At 37.8% G+C, this 26,512-nt stretch overlaps 2 protein-coding genes across 15 annotated transcripts in view; one reads left to right on the forward strand and one right to left on the reverse strand.

Annotated features, from left to right (window-relative positions):
- shep (alan shepard) overlaps positions 1-26,512 on the forward strand; it is a 202,947-nt gene that overhangs the window by 153,257 nt on the left and 23,178 nt on the right. For 8 of the 14 annotated variants that reach the window (XM_069503403.1, XM_069503408.1, XM_069503410.1 and 5 more), the window contains one exon: positions 17,461-17,679. In XM_069503403.1, the coding sequence (XP_069359504.1) occupies positions 17,461-17,679 (219 nt within the window). Of the gene's footprint in view, positions 1-6,355; positions 6,503-10,969; positions 10,988-17,460; positions 17,680-26,512 lie in introns of those variants that run through there. The other 6 variants (XM_069503402.1, XM_069503407.1, XM_069503406.1 and 3 more) reach the window with 2 other exon arrangements.
- Positions 25,330-26,512, reverse strand: part of LOC117989086 (ribosome biogenesis protein WDR12 homolog) — a 32,037-nt gene continuing 30,854 nt past the window's right edge. Inside the window, exon 10 of the mRNA XM_069503431.1 lies at positions 25,330-25,587. The gene's annotated coding sequence lies outside the window, so the exon portion shown is untranslated. The remainder of the gene's footprint in view (positions 25,588-26,512) is intronic.

Here is a 26,512-nt window from a genome sequence, read left to right on the forward strand (position 1 = left end):
TGATTATTTTGATTTGTCGATATTTCGACCCGTCCCGTCGTGACCTATTCGTGCAACTGGATATGGGTCGTGGTATGTACCCGTTATTTACTTACATTATTATGTCGTTAAACCACGAAATAATCTTGAAATCATTAATTATCATCATGATCAACCCATCGCCGGATCACTAGTCACTACTGAGCACATATACACCGCTGCATTTGAGTAGTACCTACGTGTTCCGGTGCCTCGTCATTCTCCATGCATGCTTTGAGTAGAAGGCTATGGGTGATAGGTACCAAGAACGGGGAGAGCAGTTTGTTTGACGAACAGTGTCCTATTTTCGTGCCACAACTGTCCTACGTTTGTAAGGGTGAGATCTATAGAGCGCACTTTGACTTTGCTCAGACTTAAGTTTGAGTTAAAACGAGACAAAATGTGAGAGATACACATTATACATCTGTCTCGCTTTAACTCTGTCTTAAGTCTAAGCAAAGAGTACGCTCTATAGATTTCACCCTAAGTCAGGCTTGTCAAAATATTCTCAGAACTCTTTAAAAATCAGAACGTGTCCTAGAAAAACAGGACGGTTGTGAGTCCTAATAGCTCACGCCGAAATATTGTTTCTCCGTCCATTGTGATGTGACCCTATCTTTTGTAGCATTTTACATTCGGTTTGTCCGTAATCCCAATTGCTGGGGATTACAAACGTTTCCTCTTTGTCACAGACCTTTATCAATAGTTTTTGTTAAAACAACAATAGCTCGAAATGGACTTTGACAAATAACAGTTTCCACTGAAATAATAGCGAGTCGACAAAAAAGAGATAAGTAATTATTCATATCACGACGCCATTTTAAAGTAAAAATATAATTAGGCATAATTAGAAACTAGATTTTGGTATTTTTTGCGGCTTTTTTTGCATACAAAGTTCGATGCCCTACCTTAAAAGAGGTCAAGGTATTAGACTCAGCTTCTGATCTGATTGTCCTCAACATCTCTTAAAATACAAGTATACCTACCTAAGTATATAAAGATAGTACCTATAAAATTACAGATTTTAGCGTGGGGTTCACGCACCTTTTGACATCTTCAACCCTAACGAGCCGCCATTTTATCAAGTAGATTTTATTTATTTATTCACATACAAGTTAGCCTTTGACTACAATCTCACCTGGTAGAAAGTGATGTGATGATGCAGATAAGATATACTTGTTCGAATTTTAGATATGTATCAAGTTCCTAAATACATTTTATAAAGTTGTGATAAAAAATTCCAACGTTTCGTTATTACCTTAATCAACTCTTAGGTTCATTCTACTTCTTCAGAAATGTTTGGATTCATGTTTTATTATAACGGAGCAATATTTTATTTTTATTCTCGTCATAAGGAAAAGAGTAGAGTTTTACTACAAAGGTCTCCGCCGTACTCCAATAATCTGCCGTCTAGACTCGGTTTACAATATTCACCGATTCAAAAATTCGTGGAGAGTAGGTACAGTCAACAGACACAGCTTCGTAAAAAAAAAATAGACAGAAATTTTTATCGAAGCCCCTTTTTAAAAACGGGAATTATTATTAATCATTCTTAATATTTTAAGGTTTGCTTTAAATAACCACTACCCATATTATATATGCGAAAGTGTGTGTTGTTGTTTTGTCCTTCAATAACGCTGTAACGGATCAAGATTGACGTGATTTTTTTGCATGAATATAGTTAAAGACCTAGAGAACGACATTGTAGGCTACGTTTATCTCGAAAAATCAAAAAGTTCGATGCGGATTTTTAAAACCCTAAATCCTCGTGGACGAAGTCTTGGGCCTAAAATCCTTAATCCACGTGGAGGAAGTCGTGGCCATCAGCTAGTAATAAGTATCTACTTTCCTTGTGTCTTGTACCTTCCTATCGAAGAACTTAGTGTTGTCTCGTCGAGTTGTTTTGATTTTTAAAGCAAGTTAAGAAATTGAAACAAAACCGCGTCGGTATTATTTTTCCTTGAAATAGTTTTACAATATAAACATCATTAGAAGTCTGGCGTCTAGACAAAGCTGCACTTGACACTGCAGTCTGCAATATAATATTAGTTCGGAAATTCACCTCAAGGAACGTACAGTCAACCTCAAAAGTTTCCTTCAATTTGTTAAGAAATTAATAGATCAACTTTTTAATGCAAGTTTTTTTATTTAAAAACTAGCTGACGCCCGCGGCTTCGCCCGCGTGGTTTTAGATTTTTAAATATCCCGTGGGAACTTTTGGTTTTCCAGGACAAAAAGTAGCCTATCCGTAGTAACCCTTCCCTGATATGTAAGTAAAATTTCATGATTCTAGGTCAACGGGAAGTTCCCTATAGGTTTTCTGAACAGACACAACAGACGGACAGACAACAAAGAGATCCTATGAGGATTATTTTCCTTTTGAGGTACGGAAGCCTAAAAATCTAAAAGACTAAGTATTATTTGTTGACGGTATCTTCCTCGCTTTACCTACTCTTTGTGCCTTTGTCCTGGGTATATTCACCTGTGGAGTCAACACCCATAACAAGCGTTTATCGATCATAAAAGTATTTCACTAACAAACTGACTAATGTATGATTCACGATGCACATGCACTTGTGCGAAACGAATAATAATAATTAATATTATCTCATGTTTCTTATTATTGCATGAGTAAGTATTGTACAGGGTTGCGCAAAAATGGATACACCTACCTATTTAGTTACAAAATATGGACAATGTACATACTTATTTATTTTGTGATTCATTAATTGTAAGTATAGGTACCTACTATATATAGTCATCATCATTATCGTCAATCGATAGACGTCCACTGCTGGATATAGCTCTCTTGTAGGGACTTCCACGTGCCACGGTCTTGTCTATGCTTGTGCCACCTCTAAATCCAGCGAGCGGTTCCCTGCGACTTGTTATGTCCACCTAGTAAGGGGTCTGCCAATGCGCTTTCCGGTCCGAGGCATTCTAGGCGCTTGGGTCTATGTTTTTTGTTGTGTTTTGTACTGTGTACTGTGTTTACGCTCTGGTCCCAAATAAATGAGTATTTATTTATTCATTTGTCCTTCAGTCACGCCGCAACGGAGCAACGGATTTTTGCATAGATATACCTACTTACCTAAAGGCCTGGAGAGTGACATAGTAATAGGTGGTCCACTTATAGATTACTTTTATACAGAAAAATCAAAGAGTTCCCACGGATTTTTTAAAACCTAAATCCACGCGAAGTCATGGGCATCAGCTAGTAACGTATAAATAACAGTTCGTATGTTTATTTTAGTATGTTGATTAAGAGCTTATTACCTACCATTTACAATAAGTATCATTTTTGTTGCAATTAGTTCCACTTCAAGGCGTTTTGTCGCTCATTTCCACTGTAATTTTGAAAGTTTATAATATGGCCGCTAGCAGAGCCACAGTGTATAAATCTTTGTATTCAATTTACAATGTTCTACACGTATAACCACATTACTGCCTTAATAGTTCGCACGAACTATGGTAATGACTGATAGCGTGATAGAGCATGAAATATGCAACGCGTAAGTACATGTAGGTATTTAGCAGGATGCAATGCCTAAATTCTTGGATAGTTCATAAAATATCAGTTTTTTGTTGAAGACAAGTTTTTTTTAGCATAATTTCTCCTGTACTTTTATAATTTTTATAGTGTTTTACCTACATTTCAAGGAAATTTCTAAATAATTTTAAATGTATATCAAAAATTGCGGACCGGCAGGAAACGAACCCGCGTCTCCTGGGATCGCACGCTTCCTGCCAGTACTGTACTGAAGCGACTGCTTATGCCATCTACATAGTACCGACACTTTTTGATACGACAGGTCGAGATGGCAAGGGGAGAGGAACGCCCCGCACACCTGCACAACCACACGCTGACGCGGTGACGTGTGGGTGTGTGGGGCGTCCCTCCGCCACATACCCGATTGCCACCTCAACCTGTCGCGGACTATACTTATGTCCAAAGAGCACTCGGAATCCGTCCAGATTGGATCTTAACTCTTAATATTTTGAATGGTAATGATGGCAATAACTTGGTAGAGTATAAAATATGCATCGCCATTACGTCCACTTAACAGCGCATAACGCGTGGTACATTGTCCGTGTAATGTCCGTCAATTACGGACCGCGTCACTTGAAAAACGTTATTGACGCAATTCAGCTATTATCCTGCGAAATCGAAAATAAAATCAGAAAAAACAAATGCAAATAAAGGAAAAGTACTTGTGTAAGATATTAAATTACCTATACAAATTAAAGTAGGTAGTTGTTCGTTAAGTAAAACATGATACATAATATCTAATGCCCACGCACATGTAAACTATGGAATCGGCGGTGTTCCCACTAGATTACAACATGGGGTTATTCAAGGGGCGGACCAACATATTCCTTCAAAACAGGCCGGCAACGTCTGGTGCTGCAAATGTTCATGGACGGCGGTAATCACTTAACAGCCTCCTCGTTTGCTCTCTATTTAAAAAAAATGTAATGTATAGCGGATAAGTACGTAATGTGATGATCTTAAATTATCCACATTTCGATTTAGTTGCATGGATTGTGGTCACAAGCACAACGGGACAACGCGCGGTTCTACGAGATGATAGCTTTAAAATAGCAAGTAGAATCCAGATGCAGAATCGTGCAAACCGGGACAACGCCTTAGGAGATCCAAAGTAAATCGTGACTAGCCTAAAATCATTAGTAAAACATGACGAATCGTTCAGGCACTCCTAGAATTGACTAAAATTTCGTTGATCAAAGGAACCTTGACATCTTTCCATAATCGTCGTCAAAAATTGCCTAGTCAAACATAGCGTCGGAGCTTCGGGAATTGACTAAATAAGACCTATTTTTCATAAGATTAATTCAAGATACGAGGCTAGTGTGTCAAAAAATGTTCTAATAAGACAAATTCTAATAAGAACGGAACGCACTGGCATTTCACTACACATAAATCGTTCAATTCTGCTCAAAGTTGTCAAAATCTAAAGTTTTGTTAAACTTTACTTAGGTTAATAGTATAATAATATTATTACTGTATATATAAAAGGCCCTGTTAGTTTACAAGAAGTATTGTAATGACCCTAATAGTGTATATTACGGAGTATAGAGCATAAGTATAAAAGTATGCTGCAGCTCATATACATACGTGCACTAAACAGCGGTAATGCACTACATTGTTCGTGTAATGTATCATCCGTCGCCAGTGCAGCCGTCACATGTAAAAAAGTTATTGGCGCACAATGTAGCTATTGTGTTGCAAAAACGGGAATGATGCCAGGAAAATCAGGAAAAAAAATTAAGAAACGCCTTAAATGACGAGAGTCTGCATTTCATGTTTATTTTTGGCTACACTTTGGTACGCGGTGTTCAGCGCGAGAAAGACCATAAGCGCATAATTATTTTAAGCGAATAACGAAACCAATAGCTAAATTTTGCCGCATTTCTAAGGCGCCTCTACCTCAATATACCTACTTACCTGTGAAACTGAAAACCAAAATCGCTGCGTTGGAAAAACCCCCGCTCTGTGGACAGACGACATCAAACGAGTAGCAGGAAACCGTTGTATTCAGGCGGCGCAAGATCGTGGCTTGTGGAAGTCCCTGCAAGAGACCAACGTCCAGCAAGTGGACGTCTATCGGTTGACAATGGTGATGGTGATAATGAATAAAGCATAAAGCTCAGGCGAAGAATTTTTATAAACGCAAGTACCTACTTGCGTATAGAGTGTAACATACGCTTTTCCTGCCATAGATAGGAAGCTTAGGAAGACATTGCGGCGTTCCTCACTCGGATGCTTAATAAATCTCCCTTTAAACTGCAATGAATTTTGTATGCACAGACGGTTCTGTAAGCACACTGCGCAGTCTGCGCGAGATTGCAAAGTTTATTGACCCTAGCCTCGAGATTGATAAAACAAAGCTTTAATCGTTTTTTACTTAACACAATAATTCATGCAGAAAGTTCTGCAAGCACCCGCCTTGCAAGAGTTAAGTTTACTGAGTTTTCATTTTATTTCTGGTAAAGTCAGATCAAAGAACTAGAGAAAGTTGCTACTTCATACGATTTAATTCTCGACATCAATACATCAATAAATACATTAAATTCATATTTTTTAAATGCAGCGTTTACGCGATGGTCCCAAAAGAGAGCGCTGCGTTATTGCTTGTAACTCCCGTTCTGTTTCCAAAACAAAAGCGAAAACCCAATGCAATTCTGACAACAGGCCGTACACATTGAAGGAGTGAACTGATCGGCTCTGCCAATGCCATAAAGCCAAATGTTGATATCAAAATGATAAATTGGGAAGCTATAAAACGTCTGTCTGCGTCTGGTCGGATAGCAGTCTCGTGCTTGTGTGCAAATGAACCGGCGCGGCGTATGCCGAAGGACGCGGCCGCATTCCGCACCCACCACCACAGCCGAGATGACACACATACCGACGTGCGCCGCTCTGTGTGAGTGCAGCGTGCGACGCATTCACGCTAAACTCGAGGTACATAAGGCATTTTTGCACTGAGCCGGAGTTACTGACGTTAGTGCACCACTATTATGAAATTCCTTATTACCGAGCAACACATATTCGTTGCTCTAGAGCAGTTATGAGTGGTTAGTGGCATGCGACTTTACCGTTAGCAGCTCTGTGCGTGTTTCAATTTAAAATTTAATCTCGCTGTGATGAAACCTAAAATAAACGTAGATTGAGCGAATATTTCCGTAGACGGCGAACGGGGTAACTGTACGTAATAACTCAAACGCTGAAATTGTTTAATTACGCAGCGGGTAGGTGGGTGCTGGGTACAGGCACTAATCTCGCGGGCAGCCACCGACGAAGCGAATCGCATACAAATGTGCCGCCCGCTCGAGCAAAAACTGCTGAATAATAACCCCACTGTTCTAGCACTCGTACAGGCTTTATGCCGCACAAATGATAAAGTCATGACACGCTATGCGCTTTTCACAGGCGAATGTAGAGCGCCTATTGTACAGTGCGTAGCTGTCATGAAATTACTTTACAAGCACATGCACATAATACTTATACGTAATAGGAATAAGTATAAGTCATCATAAGCAGAGTGAACAAGAGTGTGGGAACACTCGGGATCCTGAATCGACGATATGTCAAAATTAGGCTATGGTGACGTAAAATCAAGCATGAAATCATAGAAAAATATGGCTACCATAAGGCATACATTTGACGCAGGTAGCGTCAAATGTATTAACATTACGAAGCCTCGACCACAGCCTCGACGTTTTGTTAGAAGTTCCCTAACTGTCGTGAACTGTGTCATAAGTAAAATACACAACAACTTGTAAGCGAACAACAAACGATTATATGTTTGGCATGTGCCAAATGCGTCACAGTAGCCGATAGTGACATCATACATACCTACCGCGCCTGCAAAAGAAACGTTACTTATGCCGATACCAAATACCTACCCATTCAGAATTCCGATAATATTTTTTATCGCTTACAGGTTTGCGTTTGACTACAGTCTACAATCACCAAACCAAGATCACACAGACAAATTTAAATTCATTTCCACTTCGGAATCCGGAATAGCTTCCGGATATTCCATCACTTTTATTATACTTATGGCCGTGGGTGATTTATTGGATTAATCACACCTGATGTGAATCAGATTTCTGCTAACAAACATACAAGAGTGAATAGACAATATATTCTAGGTAAACGCGCTTCAATTTAGGTAGACCTCATCATTGCTTTCCATAAGGCATGATTGTTGTCAAGCGCAAGGGTATCCTGTAAATAATAATAAAATATCTATACGCAAACGATTACAGACCGTTCGTATTGATATAACGATTTTTTTTAATTGTTGAGGCGTAAATAAAATATCAATTAGACCCCACTGTGCACTTGAATGCAGTAATTGGCTCACGTATTCGAATCGCATGAAAGTCGCGGGCCTCAGTTCATACCGATCAATTAATTGTTCACGCGTGTATCATTCGTTATAAAAACAGATACTTGCACACGAAGAGCTTCATAATGAATTGTGCATTCAATTTGTTTTGTTTTGTGTTAAATACATTTTATTATGATAAAAACAAGCAGCAGACAGACAATGTATGGATTTTTTGATTTTGCTACATTGAAAATTATAATATTTTGCAAAGAAAAGTAGAAAATATGATAAAACTCTCAATTTTGATTCTACTTTTAATAAAACCATTCAAAGAGTTGGCTAGAAGAGGCCCATTAACGGACAGAAACTTTACCACAAAAAAGATTTCAAGCTCGAGTATCATTTTAAAACCGTCCTGAAATCTTCAAAAACCATTGAATCAATTTCAAAGAGATAAATGCCTAAAGAGCACTAACCAAGAAACCGTAATAAGTAGCTACGTTTAAATCAAAAGGATTCAGTTAAAATTATTTCAGTTTCTAGAAGCTCAAATATCGGGAATTTTATTTTGTAGAGAGGCATTAATTTAGGTTAATATTTAGCTAGCTGATGCCCGCGACTCGTCTGCGTAGATTTTGATTATTGTAAATTCCGTGGGAACTTTTTGATCTTCCGAAATAAAATGTCACTCTCCAGACTTGTACCCATGCAAAAATCACGTCGATCCGTTACCTACTTGCCGTCCATCTTGTCCGTTGCGATGGGATTGACAGTATCAAACCAATAAACCAACAAATAAACACATTTTCGTATTTATAATATTATGGCTAGTCATTTTGAAGTCGGGTAATAAACGACGTTTATTTCAAATTTATAAATCGTTTTCATCTGGTGAAATTTTTTATTTCCCGTGTTACTACATACAACTCTCTACTACCTCTACAACTGCAGTAGTATTAAAAGTAGCCATATTACTACTAGTAGTAGGATTGGTAGTATCATGGGCAATAAACGATAAACGATACAAATTACTTACATCGTTGACGGAGTAACTAATATTTTGTGGGCGGTATTCAGAATTTGGGGAAGACAACTGGTGCTCGTCATCTCATACCGGCTTTGTTTGCGGCTATGAATTAGGTAATCAATAGGGGCCCGTATGATTAGAGATGGGCATTACTGCTACTCATTTTCATTTGTTAAAATTGTTATTTTTCTTGATTTTCTAGTGATTTTCTCGATTTTCGCACTTGCAATCGTTAGCTACATAAATTATTTAACAAGGAAATAAGATAAATAACGCTAATATTTCACGGAAACGGAATTTTCATACTTAGGATTGAAAATTTGCTTAAGCTACTTCTGTACCAAGTAGTCGATGCCCGCGACTTTGTCCAGGTGATTTAGGACTTTCAAAATCCCGTGGAAACTCTTTGATTTACCTAGACAAAAAGTAACTTCTGTGGGATGCAAGTTATCTCTGTACGAAATTTCGTCAAAATCGGTTAAGAGGATGGGCCGTGAAATCAAGCAGACAGACAGACACACTTTCAAATTTATAACATAGGTACTAGCTTATGATCGCGACTTCGCCCGCGTGGACTACAAAAATTTTAAGCCTCTATTTCAACCCCCTAGGGGTTACATTTTCAAAAATCGTTTTCAAAAATACGTCATAATAACTATCTGCATACCAAATTTCAGCCCGATCCGTCCAGTAGTTAGAGCTGTGCGTTGATAGATCATTCAGTCAGTCACCTTTTCCTTTTATATATTTAGATTAGGTTATATTATATGTATGGATTGATGATTGCAAGGATTATGATAAACTTCTAAATATTTCCTTATCAGAAGACGTTATAGATTGCACATTGTATTGTTCTCAGATAACGTTAGCCATGGATAAGATAACGGGGTCTATAGTTGTCAGATAATCAATATCAAGTGGCCAGTATCCATTTAGCAACAGGGCCCAGGCGTAATCACACAAAAGTACATAACCGAGAGTCAGCCACATGCGATTAAAGGCAAGCAAGCAAGAATAAATGGGATACGGTAGACAACTTGTTAAACTGCCGGATTGGTCGCATTAGCGACTTTATGTGTGCAATTTTAAAGACTAAAAGGAGAAATAGCTCTGTGGCATGTGGTCATGGGTACTCAACTACTCAACTATATAAGACGCATCGTCGTGGCCTATTCAAGCCTGATTACTGTTAAAATTTAAACCCAGAGCACACGATCAAAAAGTTTCTTACTTATAGCAAAGAATACTAACTATTACCACAGTATAAAGAGAGACAGTAGTTCGACGCCTTTGATTTCGTGATAAATCACGACCATGACGACTGTGACCCACCAACATAGGGCCCTAACTACGTAGGCCAGTTCGAGTCGCTCCTTTGTCCCGCACTTACCGCACGAATACTCTGCCTAGACGGACTTCGTCGAACGTCTAAGTATATGTCTCTATACTATATCAAACCCCCCACCCCCCCTCTCCCACGTCTTCAACGTAAGTTCCAGTACTTACCAGGCATTATTGAATGTGTATTAATAGATAGCTATACCAAAGTGCTGAAGGTACCGATAGACGTTCCTACCTATCGTATTTTATGCCTACGTATAGCTACGCACACACTATATACTTTTTGTTACATTACATATTCAATGCCATAGCGCCAATAATAAATACCTATGCGGTAAACCTAGGTACCTCTACTTGGATCAGCGTCACGTATTGAAAATTATGCTATCTACGTCAAGCATAGATAAGAACCACTGTCATTTTCCATTACTATTCAGTTAAGTATAAATATAAATTAGTACATTTTTATTTTAACTTTCAACTGTGTAGACTGCACTGCTCTTAAGATCCGGCTATATGTAGCCTTTGAGACAGTTTTTATTGCCTCCCACTGACTGCCCGTTAAAGTGTTCACTAATATCGTTAGACGGTTGGAGAGCTGTTATTGGTTTCACTTTCTTTCATTTTATTTCATATAGCTTTTGCCTTCAATTTGCAGTTCAATCCTGTTCTCGACGAAGTTTTTTAATAATCTAACTTCAAGAAAGAAACAGTTAATCGTCAAGGACTTTTATTCAAAATGGTATGGGTACTACTGTAACATTACTATAACTTTTGGATAGGTACCTAGTCAATTGTTGAATATTTAATGACATGAAATTCTTATAAGTTGTTGATATACCTACATATTATCAGCGCGGGTTATAGTGTGTATTTTTGTAAATGTAGAATATGTAGAATATGTTTGAAAATATCATAACTAGCCTTATATAATTACTGTACAAATCATGCCCGCGTGGAATGTTGCGAAGAATACTGGCTTCATTTCCGTGTTGGACAGCCGGGCTGATCCTTTGCGTAAATAATGGCAAAAAGTAAAGTAAGGACATTACAACCTATTGTAAGTGTACTTTAATAAAATATAAATAAAATAAAGCTACGAGACTCTCAAACGTGCTCTGGTCTGAAACGACGACACATCAAACTCAGTCATATTCTTTCCGAGGCTCTACGATCTTTTTTGAAAATTTTGTAGGTAGGTACTCTACAATCTACATTGGTCACATTAAATGCAGGTACCTGTGAGTGTTTCATTTGCATAACACTCTTTTTCATTCTCTTATCCTCAGTTCAAATCCTTTCTAGTTAAGTCCTAAGTCCTTGGAAAATGAAGCATCTTTAGGCGCGTCGTCGAGACAGAGTCGCGACCTACCGACGCCAATCTTCCCACTCGACATATAAAACTAAATCTACGCCGAGGACACGCTATATTCCTATTTCCTTACCACTAGATGACAAGCGCCTTTGCGATCTCACTAGTTCCATAATATATTTCCTATTTCTCCCCACGAATTATGGTTACACAAAAAACTGCTGAAATAGATAAAGTTATAATAAACTTATATATTACCAACATCGTTTTCTATTACGTTATACTGTGGATTTTTTAAACCATAACAAAATATAACATTACCCGTTTCACCCGTAGGTACCTATTTATTTTTGAGGCTAGTTCTAGAAGTTAGGTTATCTAGCTAGGTACTGCTGCTACTAGCGACCCGCCTCGGCTTCGCACGGTTAGCTTATTACAATTTTTGTAGGGATCTACTTATATACTTTTTTGAAAATAAAATGCAGCCTATGTCACTCAGGAATAATGTAGCTTTCTACTAATGAAAAGATTTTCAAAATAGGTTCAGTAGTTCCAGAGATTACCCCCTACGAATAAACTTTATCTCTTTATAATATTAGTATAGATTTGTAGGATCGCATTTTAAATTATTTTGTACGTAAGAGAAAGCCAAAATTACTTTTTGGTGCTATTTCATAAACTAAGAAAATATACCCTCATGAATGTTATACGAGTAGTTACAATTAGATATAATTAGATTAATCATCGTGACCGCGTTAGCGAATTAGTAACACACCAGGCATTCACTTTTATAAATGTTACAGTTGAAAGAGGAAAAACTAGTGAAATATTCCGATCTAGTTATCGTTGCTTTAGCTGAATTCAACCCTCGATACCTCAATGGTAAAAAGCGGACTGATATCGATATGTCGATAAAAGCCAAAAGGTGCTGTTTTGAAGCATTCATACCGTTGGAAGTCAGACGAACGACTTTGTTCTATTCAAAAGTTAAACGTTTCCTTAGCTCAGTAATTATGGAGACAAAAGAGTATATAGGAACTTAATACTGAATAAATTCTTTGTATTACTGTCCTCTGTGGTATTACCACAGCCTGCTACGCGGAGGATGATGCTAGCCGAAGGCGATACATTCGAGGAGACTACAAGGCTCGTAGAGGTCGGTCTGGTGTACGTTGTAGCTAAAGCCCCTAAACTAGGACGTCAGGTTAACGCCTCACAAAACGGACGCACTATGAAGAGAAGAGGAACGCACCACAACGCACTTGAAAGAAAGAAAACTGCGAAACGCATTTAATTTTTTTTAATTGTGAGATAGGCAATGATGAGGTCCAGGTTGGAGCACGCTTGCTTTTTATATTAGTTAAAAACGAAAACAAGAATATCATATTTAAGAATTAAAGCTATCCAATCGATCTGTGGGGGCTGCGAGCCCCAAGAAACATAAAGTAGGTTGTATGTATGTAGGTGGTATGAGGATCTATATTTTACTCTAATTCCTTAGAGCACACGGCCACGCACTCTAAGCGGATTGTCGGCTTATCGTCTGACATTCTACTCACCCATTTTTTGAACTAGCGAAAAAAAACCAGTCATGGTCGCGTCGGTTTCATACTAATGTGTTCAGTAACAGGACTATTCGAAAATAACTACGAATATCTATGGTAAGTTGTAGTAAGTTAATCTTATTGTAAGGCATAATGTAAAATATTTAATTAAAGTCCACTTTTACTTTCTTTTTCTCTTTATTGTACATGTGTCTGGTACAAATAAATGAAAAATTAAAGACTACTACAATTAGGTAAACCTACCAAAAATTGCGAATACAGTACAATTGCAGCCTTCACTACTAAATTGTCTCTGGCTGCAAAGACAGCCTGATACGTTCAGATTGAAATAATTACTATGCTATGCTAAGCTTTCTGGCAATATACTCTGACGTTTAATAACCTCTAGTTAGCTCTATGGTTTTTTAAGTGGCAGGTCCCGAGTTCGATTTCTGGCAGGGTCAAGTAAAAAATTAATAGTTTTTTAATTGTCTCTGGTCTTGTGGGAGGCTATGGCCGTGGTTAGTTACACTCTACTAGCGACGACGTACCGCTAAGTGTTTTAACGTTCCGGCACCAAGCCTCGTAGAAAACGATATGGGATATGCTAAAGGCAATTAGCCTTTACCGTATCACATGTCGTTTCCAAGCAAGCCTACTTCCATCTTAGATTGCATCATTACTTACCACCAGATAAGGGTAGTGCCTAAGGGCTAAATTAATCATTGAATAAAAAAATCTTCCAGATTTAAATTATTAAATTAGGTTTTTTTAGTTAATAAGTATGTAGTTATTTTATTGATTATCTTTTTTTTTAATTTAAAAAGTTAAATAAATTAGATTAGGTTAAAAATATTTAAACAAAAATATAGAAATAACAAACTGATCTGACCTCACTTGCGTTTTTATTCTTTTGTACGGAACCCCAAAAATAAGTTATAAAGAATGAGGGCGCTATTTAGGCACTCGAAAAAAATAACAAAGCTGTGATCCCACAGGTTTCCCGGACGGTTTTTGGAATTCCGTGACTCAAATAATTAAGTCCCAAGATGGGGTCGCCCGGCCGAAATTATACATTGTTATTGCCACTATAAATCTCATTTTCGGTGAACGCACTCGACCGGAATAACAAACACCACGTACACTACTGATATAAACGCTGTAATCCATATTTCTCGCCTTCTTGGTACATTGTTAGGAAATGTATAAAATCATAAATAGGTAATCACGATTCCAATCCGTGCCGTGCAAAAACAAACTGTGATAGTGGTTGCGACGTCGACGGGGGTTCGATCCCGGGCACGCACCTCTAACTTTTCGGAGTTATTTGCGTTTTAGTAAAATTAAATATCACTCGCTGTAACGGTGAAGGAAAACATCGTTAGGAAACCTGCATCAGGCGAGAGTTCTCCATAATGTCCCCAAAGGTTTGGGAAGTTTGCAAATCCGCACTTGGCCAGCGTGGTGGACTATGGCCAAACCCTTCTCACACTGAAAGGAGACCCGTGCTCTGTAGTGAGTGAGTAATCAGTCACCTTTTCACGGCTCTAAACGAGGCACAGAGGTAGTATCTTGTTGGGCATACTAAGATACTTTTTATCCCAGAAAATCAGTTCCCTTGGGATTTTTAAAAACCTCCCTCGCGAACATAGTCATCAAGATGCCATCCAATCTCTACCAGTCACATGTTTACGTCAAATATGACTGTGTATGACGTAACGCCAGAGGAAAAAGAAAAATCGTATTACATTAATCTGAAATTACATCGAAAAGAAAATAATTTAACCTATATATAACTATTTTTATATTAGTATAATATACGTATGTTCTAATAAAGGGAAACCGTAGGTAGGTATTGTGTAAGCAAAAATTGCATATTAAATGTATTTTTATAATAATAAGGCGACTGACAGCCGCACACAGACAAACTTAGTCAAAACCTCCGAAACTTTGAAGCTCAAGCAAACTCCGAAACAAGCTAATGTCCTGTCCACCGTTATCTTTGCTGAGGGCGAAGGCCGTGAGCTGGAAGCCAAGACCTAGCCATACTACTCTCTGGGCCACGGGCCAACCCTAAAAATGAGCTTAAATAACAAACAACTAAAAAAAGAAATTGAAAGCGTACATTAATTTCTAAAGAATATAAAATTAACAAAGTGTAAGTAAGTTAAAGTTAAATTAACTCTTAATTTATTGTCAGCATTGATGGTAAGAATTCCAAAATGGTTTAAATGTGTTAGGCGCTATAGTGCTTTCTTTAGTATCTGTGAAGTTAACAGATCCTTTTAAAACGTCGTACAAGTTAAAGCTCTTTCTGAAGATATATTTTTTACTCTCCACATACTGTTTGCTTCTATCTTGGTATTTGATTTTACTTACCGCAATGTTTTAGTAAAATTACATTTTAAGATACCGTTGAGCCCTTGCTGCTAAAGCATACCCATTGTCAATAAATATACAAAGGTAGTAATCGGTAATACCCACCGATTGATGTTGGTTATCTCAGCCGTTTACTGACGTTCCATTTTTGAATAGCAGTTAATCATAAGTTTCGTTTATTACATAAGTTTTGCGTACCGTATACGCGATGAAAATTCCACCGAGGCCTGGGTAGAAATAGGCGTAATTCTTCTTTAATCAATATTTTTTTAAACAGTACCAACCAACTGTTACTTTCTTAATTGCAGATAATATAAACTTATTGGTTTACAAGTAAGAATAAAATCTTTTGTATTCTAACTTTTAAAAAAACCAGAAGAAATAAGTACAGCACTAATTATTTTTTTAAATGTTAAGTTGCAATTTTTCAAGTGGGTCTACAAATAATATAACGTTCATTAAATTTGTACGCCTTTCTAATCTAGATTAGTTTCACTCCAGCATCCTGGTTACGGTCTGAAAATGACAAGTAGTTTTTATACGCGAACACAAGACGTGCTTATCGTGAGATAGCTCTTTCTCAGTCCATTCAATTTGGATTTCCAACTAATCGGTTAGGATAGGATTTTGACAACCGCCGTGGGAGTATTTGAGACATTATTTTTTTTATGATCGTTTTTGAACCCACCTACATCCAAATTGTTAGGTAGGTTACTATGTTATTTTACAGATATTTTTAATGCTAAAGCAATAGGTTATTCAAACTTTGACTAAAATACATCGAAGCTTTACTTATATTGTAGAACTGCTTCTTTAACTGGAAAACACAAAGAACTTAGACCATGCTTCACCAGTCAAATGTGCTACGCATCATATTCATCTATCATTTAATCCATTGCAATGTATGGAAAACTGTGTTTAAAAACTAAGCGTTTGTGATCTTTTTTCTGTATGTTTCTGTTTTTCCTACTGGGTAGGGTGTGTTTGTACTATGGTCCCAAATAAAAGAATATTTATTTATTTATTTATCAATGTATTCATTCGTGAAGAAATTTTTTCCCGGTACGTTTTATGAGGGTATAAGTTCCCCCGCAATTTTTCCTTTACGTTCCTTGAGTAGCTAGTACCTTTCTAGTACGTAATTTCGCTTTTTGGTATAGAAAAGAAATGATTAGAAAATTGAGGTTTATTTTACTCATCAATAGACTCTTGACAAGAGACTCATGGGGTCTATCCGCATTTTTAAAAAATTCATATACTTAGTACTTAACTTGCCTATTCTTTACCTTCCAGCAAGTTATACTACATCTGAAAATGATGTTATGTCTACTTACCTGCGAGTGACATTAAAATTCGAGTTAATCCCTCAAAAGAACCTGAAGGTTTCGGAGATTAACCGGATCAAATCTATATCCAGCCAGATTGTGTTTAACGGCTTTAGGAGCTTATATTAGAGACCAACAGACCAGACCACCCATGACCTTTTTTCATAGTGTCTAAAAAATGCTGAAATAAATTACCATTAAGTTCATAAATCTATATGTAAAACGAAAAGCTGACTGACTGATCTATCAACGCACAGCTCAAACTACTGGTGGATCGGGCTGAAATTTGGCATGCAGATTGCTATTATGACGTAGACATCCGCTAAGAAAGGATTTTTTGAAAATTCAAACCCTAAGGGGGTAAAATAGGGGTTAAAATTTTCGTAGTCCACGCGGACAAAGTCACGAGCATAAGCTAGTTATGTATAAGATTAGGTCGAATGTGTCCCAAAACGAAATCTGAACACCCCCGACTTTAAGCAGTTTAGTCTGTCATTTATCACGTCCAGTCAGTATTAGGTAACCTACCTTACTAATGCCTGTTCTGGTTAATAAGCTTGTGCGTTCCACTGCTCCCACCCCGAGCGTGTTTTCGTAAAACGTGAAGCCAACTGCCAAGGTCTATACTAATTGATGTTATTTTCTTTGGTTCCAGAGCAGCGGCGGTTGTCGTTCAGCGAGCGGCGCAGGCGGCGCAGTGACGGTCGCGAGCGCGGGCGCGGGCGCGTGCGCGGCGCGCATGGCGAGCGCGGGCGCGCAGTTCCGCGGCGGCACGCAGCAGTGGGCCGCGGCCTACGCGCCGCCGCCCTGCCGCTACCCGCCGCCGCAGCCGCAGCCTTACGCGGCGGCACCTAGCCCATACATGCCACACCAAGTAAGATTCAATCCAATCTTCATAATAGAGATTCCTCGTTTCTAATTCTAGGATATGGAATGGACGGAATAACGCTAGGATATGGAATGCCTTCCTGGCTTTCTAATTCGAACCGCTAGGATATGGAATGCCCTCCCGGCTTTCTAATTCGAGCCGCTAGGATATATGTGTAATGCCCTGCTGGCTTAACAAAATTTAATACATTCCATTGACAAATTAAGTTCTAAATTCCTAGATTAAGTATTTATACAGGTGTAACTGAAAAACGTTTTTTTTTTTCAAATACAATTTTACCCATTATTTTTTATACATCTTGTATATTGGGCGAGATTTACAAAATTATTACTAATAAATTATAATGAGATATATTTTTGTATAACTAAATTATTTTATTTGTATTTGTATGGCTTTCGAGTTCGAACCTCTAGAATATGGGATGCCCTCCTGGCTTTCTAATTCGAACCGCTGGAATATGGAATTCCCTCCCAGCTCTCTAATTCGAACCGCTAGGATATGGAATACCTCCCAGCCTCAATTTTCCCCTCCACTTTTAATGTAGGTGCTTTCAAGGCAAGAGTGAATAAGCATCTTCTAGGCAAGCGCGCTCCATCTTAGGCTACACCATCACTTGCCATCAGGCCCTGACTATAGCCAAGTGCTAGTCTAAATTAAAACCAAAAATGTCCCGTATCCCCATATTGGTTTCTGCAAAAAAACATTTTCTATGTAGGTACCTTTAGCAAATGTATACGCCATCATGAGTTCACGTGAGAAATCGTGCAAAAATTCTAAGACTTAATGACTAAGAGCGAAAACCAGCACTCCACTACACATACTTAATTGCACTACGAGCTACCTACGTGACATAGTCACCAGGCATTACTTCCACGTATTTAGTCTTAGCACGTTACTCATTACGCTAAATAAATGCTAGTTTGACGGATGCAAGGCCCGGAGCTTTTGCCACAGCTTTTACTAACATCCTTCCAGGTCTAACATTTCCACGATGGAACATGGACATATCTACGACAATAATGTTTAGCGCTAAGATTTGACAATAATAAGTATATATATATTATTTCGAAGTTATTATGAAGCTGTGGCCACTGTGCTGTTTAGAGAGATAGAGACCTGTTTAATAACTAAATGGTCGAAGTAACTTAGGCAATAAACTATGCGAGTAACTATGTTAGTTTATAGGCAGCCGCAATGAATGCCCAACGTGGCGTGAACTCTATTGTCCAACGTTATTATGCAACGATTCACCAATATATGCATTTAATAACTAAATATACAAAAGGAAAAGATGACTGACTGACTGACTGATCTATCAACGCACAGCTCAAACTACTGGATGGATCGGACTGAAATTTGGCATGCAGATAGCTTTATATTATGACGTAGACATCAGCTAAGAAAGGATTTTTGAAAATTGAACCCTTAAGGAGGTGAAAAAGGGGTTTGAAATTTGTGTAGTCTACGCGGACGAAGTCGCGGGAATAAGCTGGTTTCATAATTATAAAACTGTCTTAAAATATAAACATTAATTCCTTGCATTAAATGTTGGCAGTACCTAATATTATAACGATATTTCCAGCACAAAAATCGTTAGAAGATAAGTATAGCTTTAACGATCTTCATGGCGCCGTGGTATGCACTGCAGTGTTATAAATTAGGGATGCGGGGTTTGATTATCACCTAGGTCAATTTGTACTGGTAAACCGTTCGCTGATTTAACATTTCGTACGAAGCCACGGAGTAAAGATAGTGTTAGTTGTGTAGCAACCGTAAGGGGTTATGAGTTTAACAAAACTGCCACATCCCGTCTAGGTTCATTATCATCTTAGTCATCCTATGGACGTCCACCGTTGGACACATGCCATTTGCCATTTGAACCGGAGACACCTATGCAATGCTGTATATCTCCATAATTGATAGATGTAATAGTACTAAGCAGTATTGTTAATTGTAACCTATTTTTAACTATACCTATGAATGTTACTACAATTTATCGTCGGCATATCAATTTTTTTTATTAAAAAAATGACTTACCTAATGAGCGCCACCACACCCGGTCTTCTACTTTTCTCACTCTGCCACCCTCTTTGATATATTATCGTCAGTCCATCGTGCTGTAGGGCACTGCACACGGCACACTACGCTTACTTGTTCGCGGTCAGCAATCTAGGACCTTTCGGCTCCAACAGCCTTCGTCCCATCGACATTCGACAAGCATGGCTTGCTCACTGCCACTTGAGCTTCTTAATTGGCCCACTTTAATCTTAAATTGCATCGTTACTTCCCACCACGTAAGATTACATTCAAGAGGTAACTTAGTCATTTATCAATCTTTATGCACACATTTTATCATCGAATGAAAAAAGAAGTTTAAAGCATATTCGATGTTGTTCAGTTTCAAGAATGTCTTTTTGCATCGAAACTAGCCACTAGAGTTGTGGTATAATCGGCAAGAAATTATACATGGACCTTTAGAATGAGGTTTCGGCTTTGTAGAGCGTTGTCTCTGTCACTCATACCTACCTATATGACGTTTTTATCGCAACGCTCTACGAAACCGTTATCTCTCTCTAAAGGTCGATGTATAATATTCCCTGTCGGGTATTGTAATAAATTCGGGCACCCAAACATATTAACAGATTAACGCAAACTCCAGTGGCGATTTAGTTAACTCACTCAAACTTGCACCAAAGTGAGTGTTATTTACATAACACGTTTCTAAACTGCAATAGCGAATACAAGTAGTTTAATTAAGTCTGACTTAGTGTAAGGCATAATTAAGCACGAAGTTAGATCATCAATTTAGCGAACCGCGTCTAGAGCACACAACACAATAACAATATAACATGATTAATGTTTCTTCGTGCGCCTACCTAATCAGCAGTGCAAGGATCAGTAGGTTATAACTTATACCCTGTGTAAAACTGGACTTTAAATATAGGAAAAGAGTTATACTTCTACTTACCATAGGTACTTTAATAGTGATGGCTTTTCTTGATATATCTACCGATGTCCGCATCGCAGATTGACATCGCACAAGCAGATACGACATGTCTTGAAAGAAGTGACTTCCTGCTCGAAAAGTGGACCCTGGTCCCTGGACCCTGGCGTAAGCTGGGACAAACGTTAGGAAGGTTTTTTCAAGCAGCATTGTGTCAAGCAAGCAGTGTGTCATCATCATCATCATGACCATCGCCGGCTCACTACAGAACACGGGTCTCCTCTCAGAGTGAGAAGGGTTGGTAGACTTCACACACCTTTGTGAACATTACGGAGAACTGTCAGGCATGCAGGTTTCCTCACGATGTTTTCCTTCACCGTTAAAGCAAGTGATATTTAATAACTTAAAACGCACATAACGCGCAAAGTTAGAGATGCGTGCCCGGGATCGAACCCCCGACCTCCAATTAGAAGGCGGACATCCTAACCACTAGGCTATCACAGCAGCAAACAGCTGGTTTCTGTTTCCAGATACAAAAATAAAGCTGAAGAAAAGCAAATTTGTGAAGCCGCTCGTAGGTGCCACAATGTAGCTTACTTTTTAGCAGCAGCTGGCAAGCATGCGGTTAAAGCAAGCAAACGGTATAAGTAATTAATAATGATTATTAGCAATGTAGCTTTCGGTTGTTTCCTACCATACCAGTTGAAAAAAAAACATTGTTTCACAGAGTAACATGTGTCAGGCAAGTTCAAGCAGCCAACAATATTATAACAGTCCCCTGTTTTGGTTGGTTTCTAACATGCAAGATAGAAAAATAAAATATTTATATACCTACGCTGTGCATGTTGTAAAAATTGCTAGTAAACCTTTAAAACAAAATAATAAAGAATTTAGAATACCATATTTAGCGTTTTTCGCAAAACATCATTTGTCACTGAAAATTAACTTGCATGAATCGTGCCTACCTAATTGGGCAAGTGGGTATGTAACTTGTAATATAACATGATTAATGTTTCTTTGGGCTCTCAATCATTGTTTATGCCGTGATTTGCATAAAACTTGTTAATGCACAAGTTTGAGTTAATAAACTCCGAATAGGAGAACACTTAGTGTCAACGGAGAAGTTCCAGAGAACGTGTGAGGAAAGGGATTGAACTCTGACAATTAAAGTTTTCCAAAAGCGCAAGTTAACCCTTAACTCAGTTGTGTTCTAGTGCTGTATGCTTTTATACATAGTAGTAGTGTTTTATTTGAATAATTTTGTATACGAATTAGCAGCTTAAATTTTTAAAAAAATGTAGTTTTTTAATTTAGTTTTTTGGCATGCAGTTAGTTATTATGATGTAGATATCCATTCGCTAAGACAGAGTTTTTGAAAATTCACCCCTTAGGGCGTTTGTGCACTCATCCTTGAAATCATGGATTCCGTAAAAATTTGAATCGAATGAGTACGTATTTGTATGACGGCCACTTCGAAAAATCACGGATACGAACCCAATACGGATGAGTGCACAAACGCCCTAAGGAGGTAAAATAGGTGTTTGAAATTTTTGTAGTCCACGCAACGATAAGCTAGTTAAGTATATAAAACCAATTAAAAAGAGGCAAGCATCCGCAATTTGCAGTCTTCTGCATCATGAAAAGATATGAATAAGTGATACGTAGTCAGACTTGTTATCCGTGTTAACTCGAAAATATATCTTTCAACGATGGGATGAATTTTTTTTCATAACACCCTTGTTTACACATTATACACAACCCTATTCGGGTTAAGTGGGAACAGGAAGGCAACAAGCGTTATTACTAGCTACTTCAGTGCCGGGCTCTGATGGGCAATCCCCTATAAACGGTAATGCTGGCTAGTAGCCTACGGACCGTGAACGCTTTTAGAGAGCGTGATTCTACGCTTTGAATCACATCTGTACCTTTTTCGTGGGAGGAAAATGTTTATGAGAATATACTGTAGACTTACCTATTTTATTCGTACGGCAATGTTATACTTCATCAACGTTCTACTTTTAGAGATTTCGAAAACATGTTAATCCTTGTAATACCTGATCAACTTATAGGTAGGTACTTTCGAATAAGAAAAGTGAGACAGAAAAGCAGGGCATTATAAGTTATTTTTGGATTGGTTATTGGACTGTCCTCTCCTTTAAACTTGCGCGCAGACATTGGTCACACGCGCAGAACTTACCGAGAGGTTTACTCTTTATACTAACCTAACTAAAATATTAACCTGATCAGGGCACAAAATTACTACTACAACCAATCAATTAAAATGACCTAAACGCAAAGCATTTAATAGTCGAATGAATCTGCGTCTGAACGCAGACTGGCTTTTTAACTATCAACCACGCGTTTTTATACTTTCGACACAAGATGTTGACGCAATGGATCACGTGACTTCTGTCAGAGATAATAAATTATAAAGTGCGATAACAATCTTCCATCTTTTATTTTATTTTTATTTAATTTTTTTATTTATTCGGATCAACAAACAGTAGCACGCAGTGCTTGGATAAAAAACAGTAATAAAATAACATAGTAATAATATACGTGCTACCCACTACGTCAACCACATAGTTATTATTATTAATTAATATATTTACATGTGTAAAAATATATAAATGTAGTATAAAATATAAATAAAGAATATATTAGTACCATACCATCTATCTAAATTCTAATTATCTTACAGGCTTAGTGTAATATAGCAATATTATTCCTAAGATAATTCATGACCAGCTTCTTGAAAGAGCCCACTCGAGAGGAAAAAATGACAATATTTCCGAAGCATGCATTGTATGACTGTGTCATTCTGTATAGTGGTGATCTCTCACCAGAATTTGTACGGCATCTTGAAGTAGCAAAAAGTTTGTGTGTTAGAGTGCTGCGTACATGACTTCTGGCAGGAATTCTATAACAAAGTTTACGAGTCAAAGGAATACAATCATATTTATTATGACACAGATCATACAATAGCATAAAAATCTGGCATAGAATCACTACCATTTCACTACCCATCACTAAACCATATTATAAATGCCAAAGTGTGTTTGTTTATTATTGGTTTGTCCTTCAATCACGTCACAACGGAGCAACGGGCCTACGTGATTTTTCGCATGGGTATAATTAAAAACCTGGAGAGTGACATAGGCCACTTTTTATCCCGGAAAATTAAAGAGTTTCCATGGGATATTTTATAAACCTAAATATCCCATGGAAGTCGCGGGTATCAGCTAGTAAAGCATAAACAGATAAATAACGAGACACGAGGTCGGACAGAAGGGACCGTACATCACGCGTGATTAAAATACACCGAGCTTTCGTTAACATAATATATCTGTGGTGAGTAATTATAGTACATTGATCATTGTCACGGTGCATCGAACGTTTTGAGCGCCGAGATGGGGTCGACAGGCGCCCGCCTTCTCCGAGTTTACGAACCAACGTCGACATAAACCAGATGTCGCGCGGGTCGTGTACTGCACCCCTACCTCCTCTCTAGAGATGGACAATTTCACAGATAGTATGTGAAAAATCACGTGAAAAGCCTTTTCATTAACACTTGCTAAATTATTTAAACTAGCCTGTGAATATTCACGACGCAAAATCTCACAAAGTTCGAAAATTTATTAAATTTAATCCTGCTTTATTGTATAAATTCGCGCCCACACGGTCGTTGACCTGAGCCAAAGATCGCGCGAGCGAGAACACTCACATCCCTGCGTGTTAGAAAGGCCAAACATCTAGTTTAATGTAGTAAACAAAAGTGAATTTTCTCACTTACAACCATAAGTGCGAAAATCCACTTTCCGTGAAAATCAACCTGCGAAATATCAGCGCTATTAATCTTGATGATAATTCCTAGTTAAAGTATTATTTAGTAAGTGAGAAAATTGAAAAATCACGCCGTGAAAAATCGCCTGTGAAATCGCTGTGAAGAAAAACAATGATTTCACCAAATAAAAATGATTTAAAATTAGCAATCATGCCCATCGCTACTCCCCTCCGCAAGAATCTCGTAAAAGGAATTTCTCGCGTCCTTATCGCTTTCAGAAATAAAATGTAGCGCTCCGCGTCGTACGTGTTTTATTACGAGCCGTCTCCTTCAGGATTTATCTCATGGCCGCGTTGCTGAACTCTTTTCTTACAGTTCCGTGCTAAGCTACTTTATCCGGAAGTTGCTTTGTGTTTTATTTTAAGGATGTGAACGGCTTTACACTTCCTCAGGCCTTAGCTCTTGATTTTTCTTAAACCGGCTCTTAGTCTTATGTATTAACGTTAGAAGTTATAGTTGATCTTCTTAGATCCTTTAAAAACATAGAAAAGCTTCTACACTTCTATTATTGTTGATTGTTTTAACTTCTTGAAACTAGATTGATGCCTGATCGAAAGATGCTATGCCTGTTAATGACCTAAGACCCAGCGCGTTAACGTAAGATTTTTTCACCTTTATTACCTTTTATCTCCCAAAGGCCACCATGATCCAAACAAAAGTCCCTCCCCAGTGTCGGGGACAACTTTCAGCTTTTATAAAGTAACGAAGATCTGGCACGCGCTGGCTCTCTCCCTATAAGGTTTATGACAATAATAAATAGTACTTGTAAAAGACTTTCAACTCTAAGAACATATAAACAACCACTCGTTGCCTTATGTTGTTGCGTTGTGAATAAAACTTCATTAGGCTTTTTAGATAGCCGTTTTAATCATTTAAAAATTAATTTAGTTCATTATTATTATACTGCACTATCATTTATAGAAATATTCGTTTTAGATTAAAATGTCACAGATCCGAGCACATCGCTATAAAATCAACCTTATCTCAAATATTATTTAGGTACCTACAGCCTACTTATTATTGTTTTCTTCTGATACTAGTATAATAAAAATGAATTTTTAATGAATGTTTGCAATCTTCATAGCTGGTATCAACTCCATCAAATCTGCAACAAAAACATATTTGTTAATTCAATTCTAGTACTTAAACACGTGGTAGGGCAATAAAGTTAGTCATAGAAAACTTCGATGATCCTAGTCGGTCGTAAAATGATAAACCGAAGAAGGCTTGGGCAATCAATTTTAGTTGTTTGTTTTATTTAGTTTTTGTGTACGTTGGTCTGTTCATGTTAAGCAGCGTAAAGAGCTTTTAGTAAACATTTCAAACTGTATTTTAAACGTTCGGGCTTCCTATTTTTAGTGACAAGTTTTAAAATACATTATTACCAATGTCTATTATGAAGCTTCTTCCGGATAAAGAAACTTAACTACTAAAAGAAACACTAACACTGTAGATTGTATATGTTTTAGTCGATGAAGACAAGACGGTCGTGATTGGCAGAAACATTTATTTTCTTAAGCATACAGTACATAAACTTTACTAAGTATTTACGACGTATTTTCGCGGAAATTAAGAGCCTCTCGGAGCTTTCAGAAGCCCCTGTCCCAGCAAGTGTGTATGCAGGGTGTTCGTGCCACTTATAATTTAGTCACTGGGGCAACTCACTTTTTTACTGGTAATTATAATGTTTGTAAAAATATGGACTCAGTCTGAAATAAAACATTATTTATTTATTTTTAAATTTATTTACACCATCAACTTCCATACAAGTATGACTATAAAATATACAAATTCACTGCAGTATGGTTGTCCATTACAGGTGCACTTTTGAGAGAAAATATCCTAACATGCACAAACTTAAAACTTTCAACATTGTCCTACTGGGTGGATGCAAAATAATTTACCTCTCGTTTCCCGTACCGAGGTAAGGATACCGTTCCCAAACATTACTAGACCCATATATGTACCTAATATAGTATATTTTGACCATTCGTTGCCTCATACCGCGAGCTAATGTACCTATACCCTAG

The sequence above is a fragment of the Maniola hyperantus genome, chromosome 15 (assembly GCF_902806685.2).
Source record: "Maniola hyperantus chromosome 15, iAphHyp1.2, whole genome shotgun sequence".
NCBI classification, from domain to species: Eukaryota; Metazoa; Arthropoda; class Insecta; order Lepidoptera; family Nymphalidae; genus Maniola; species Maniola hyperantus.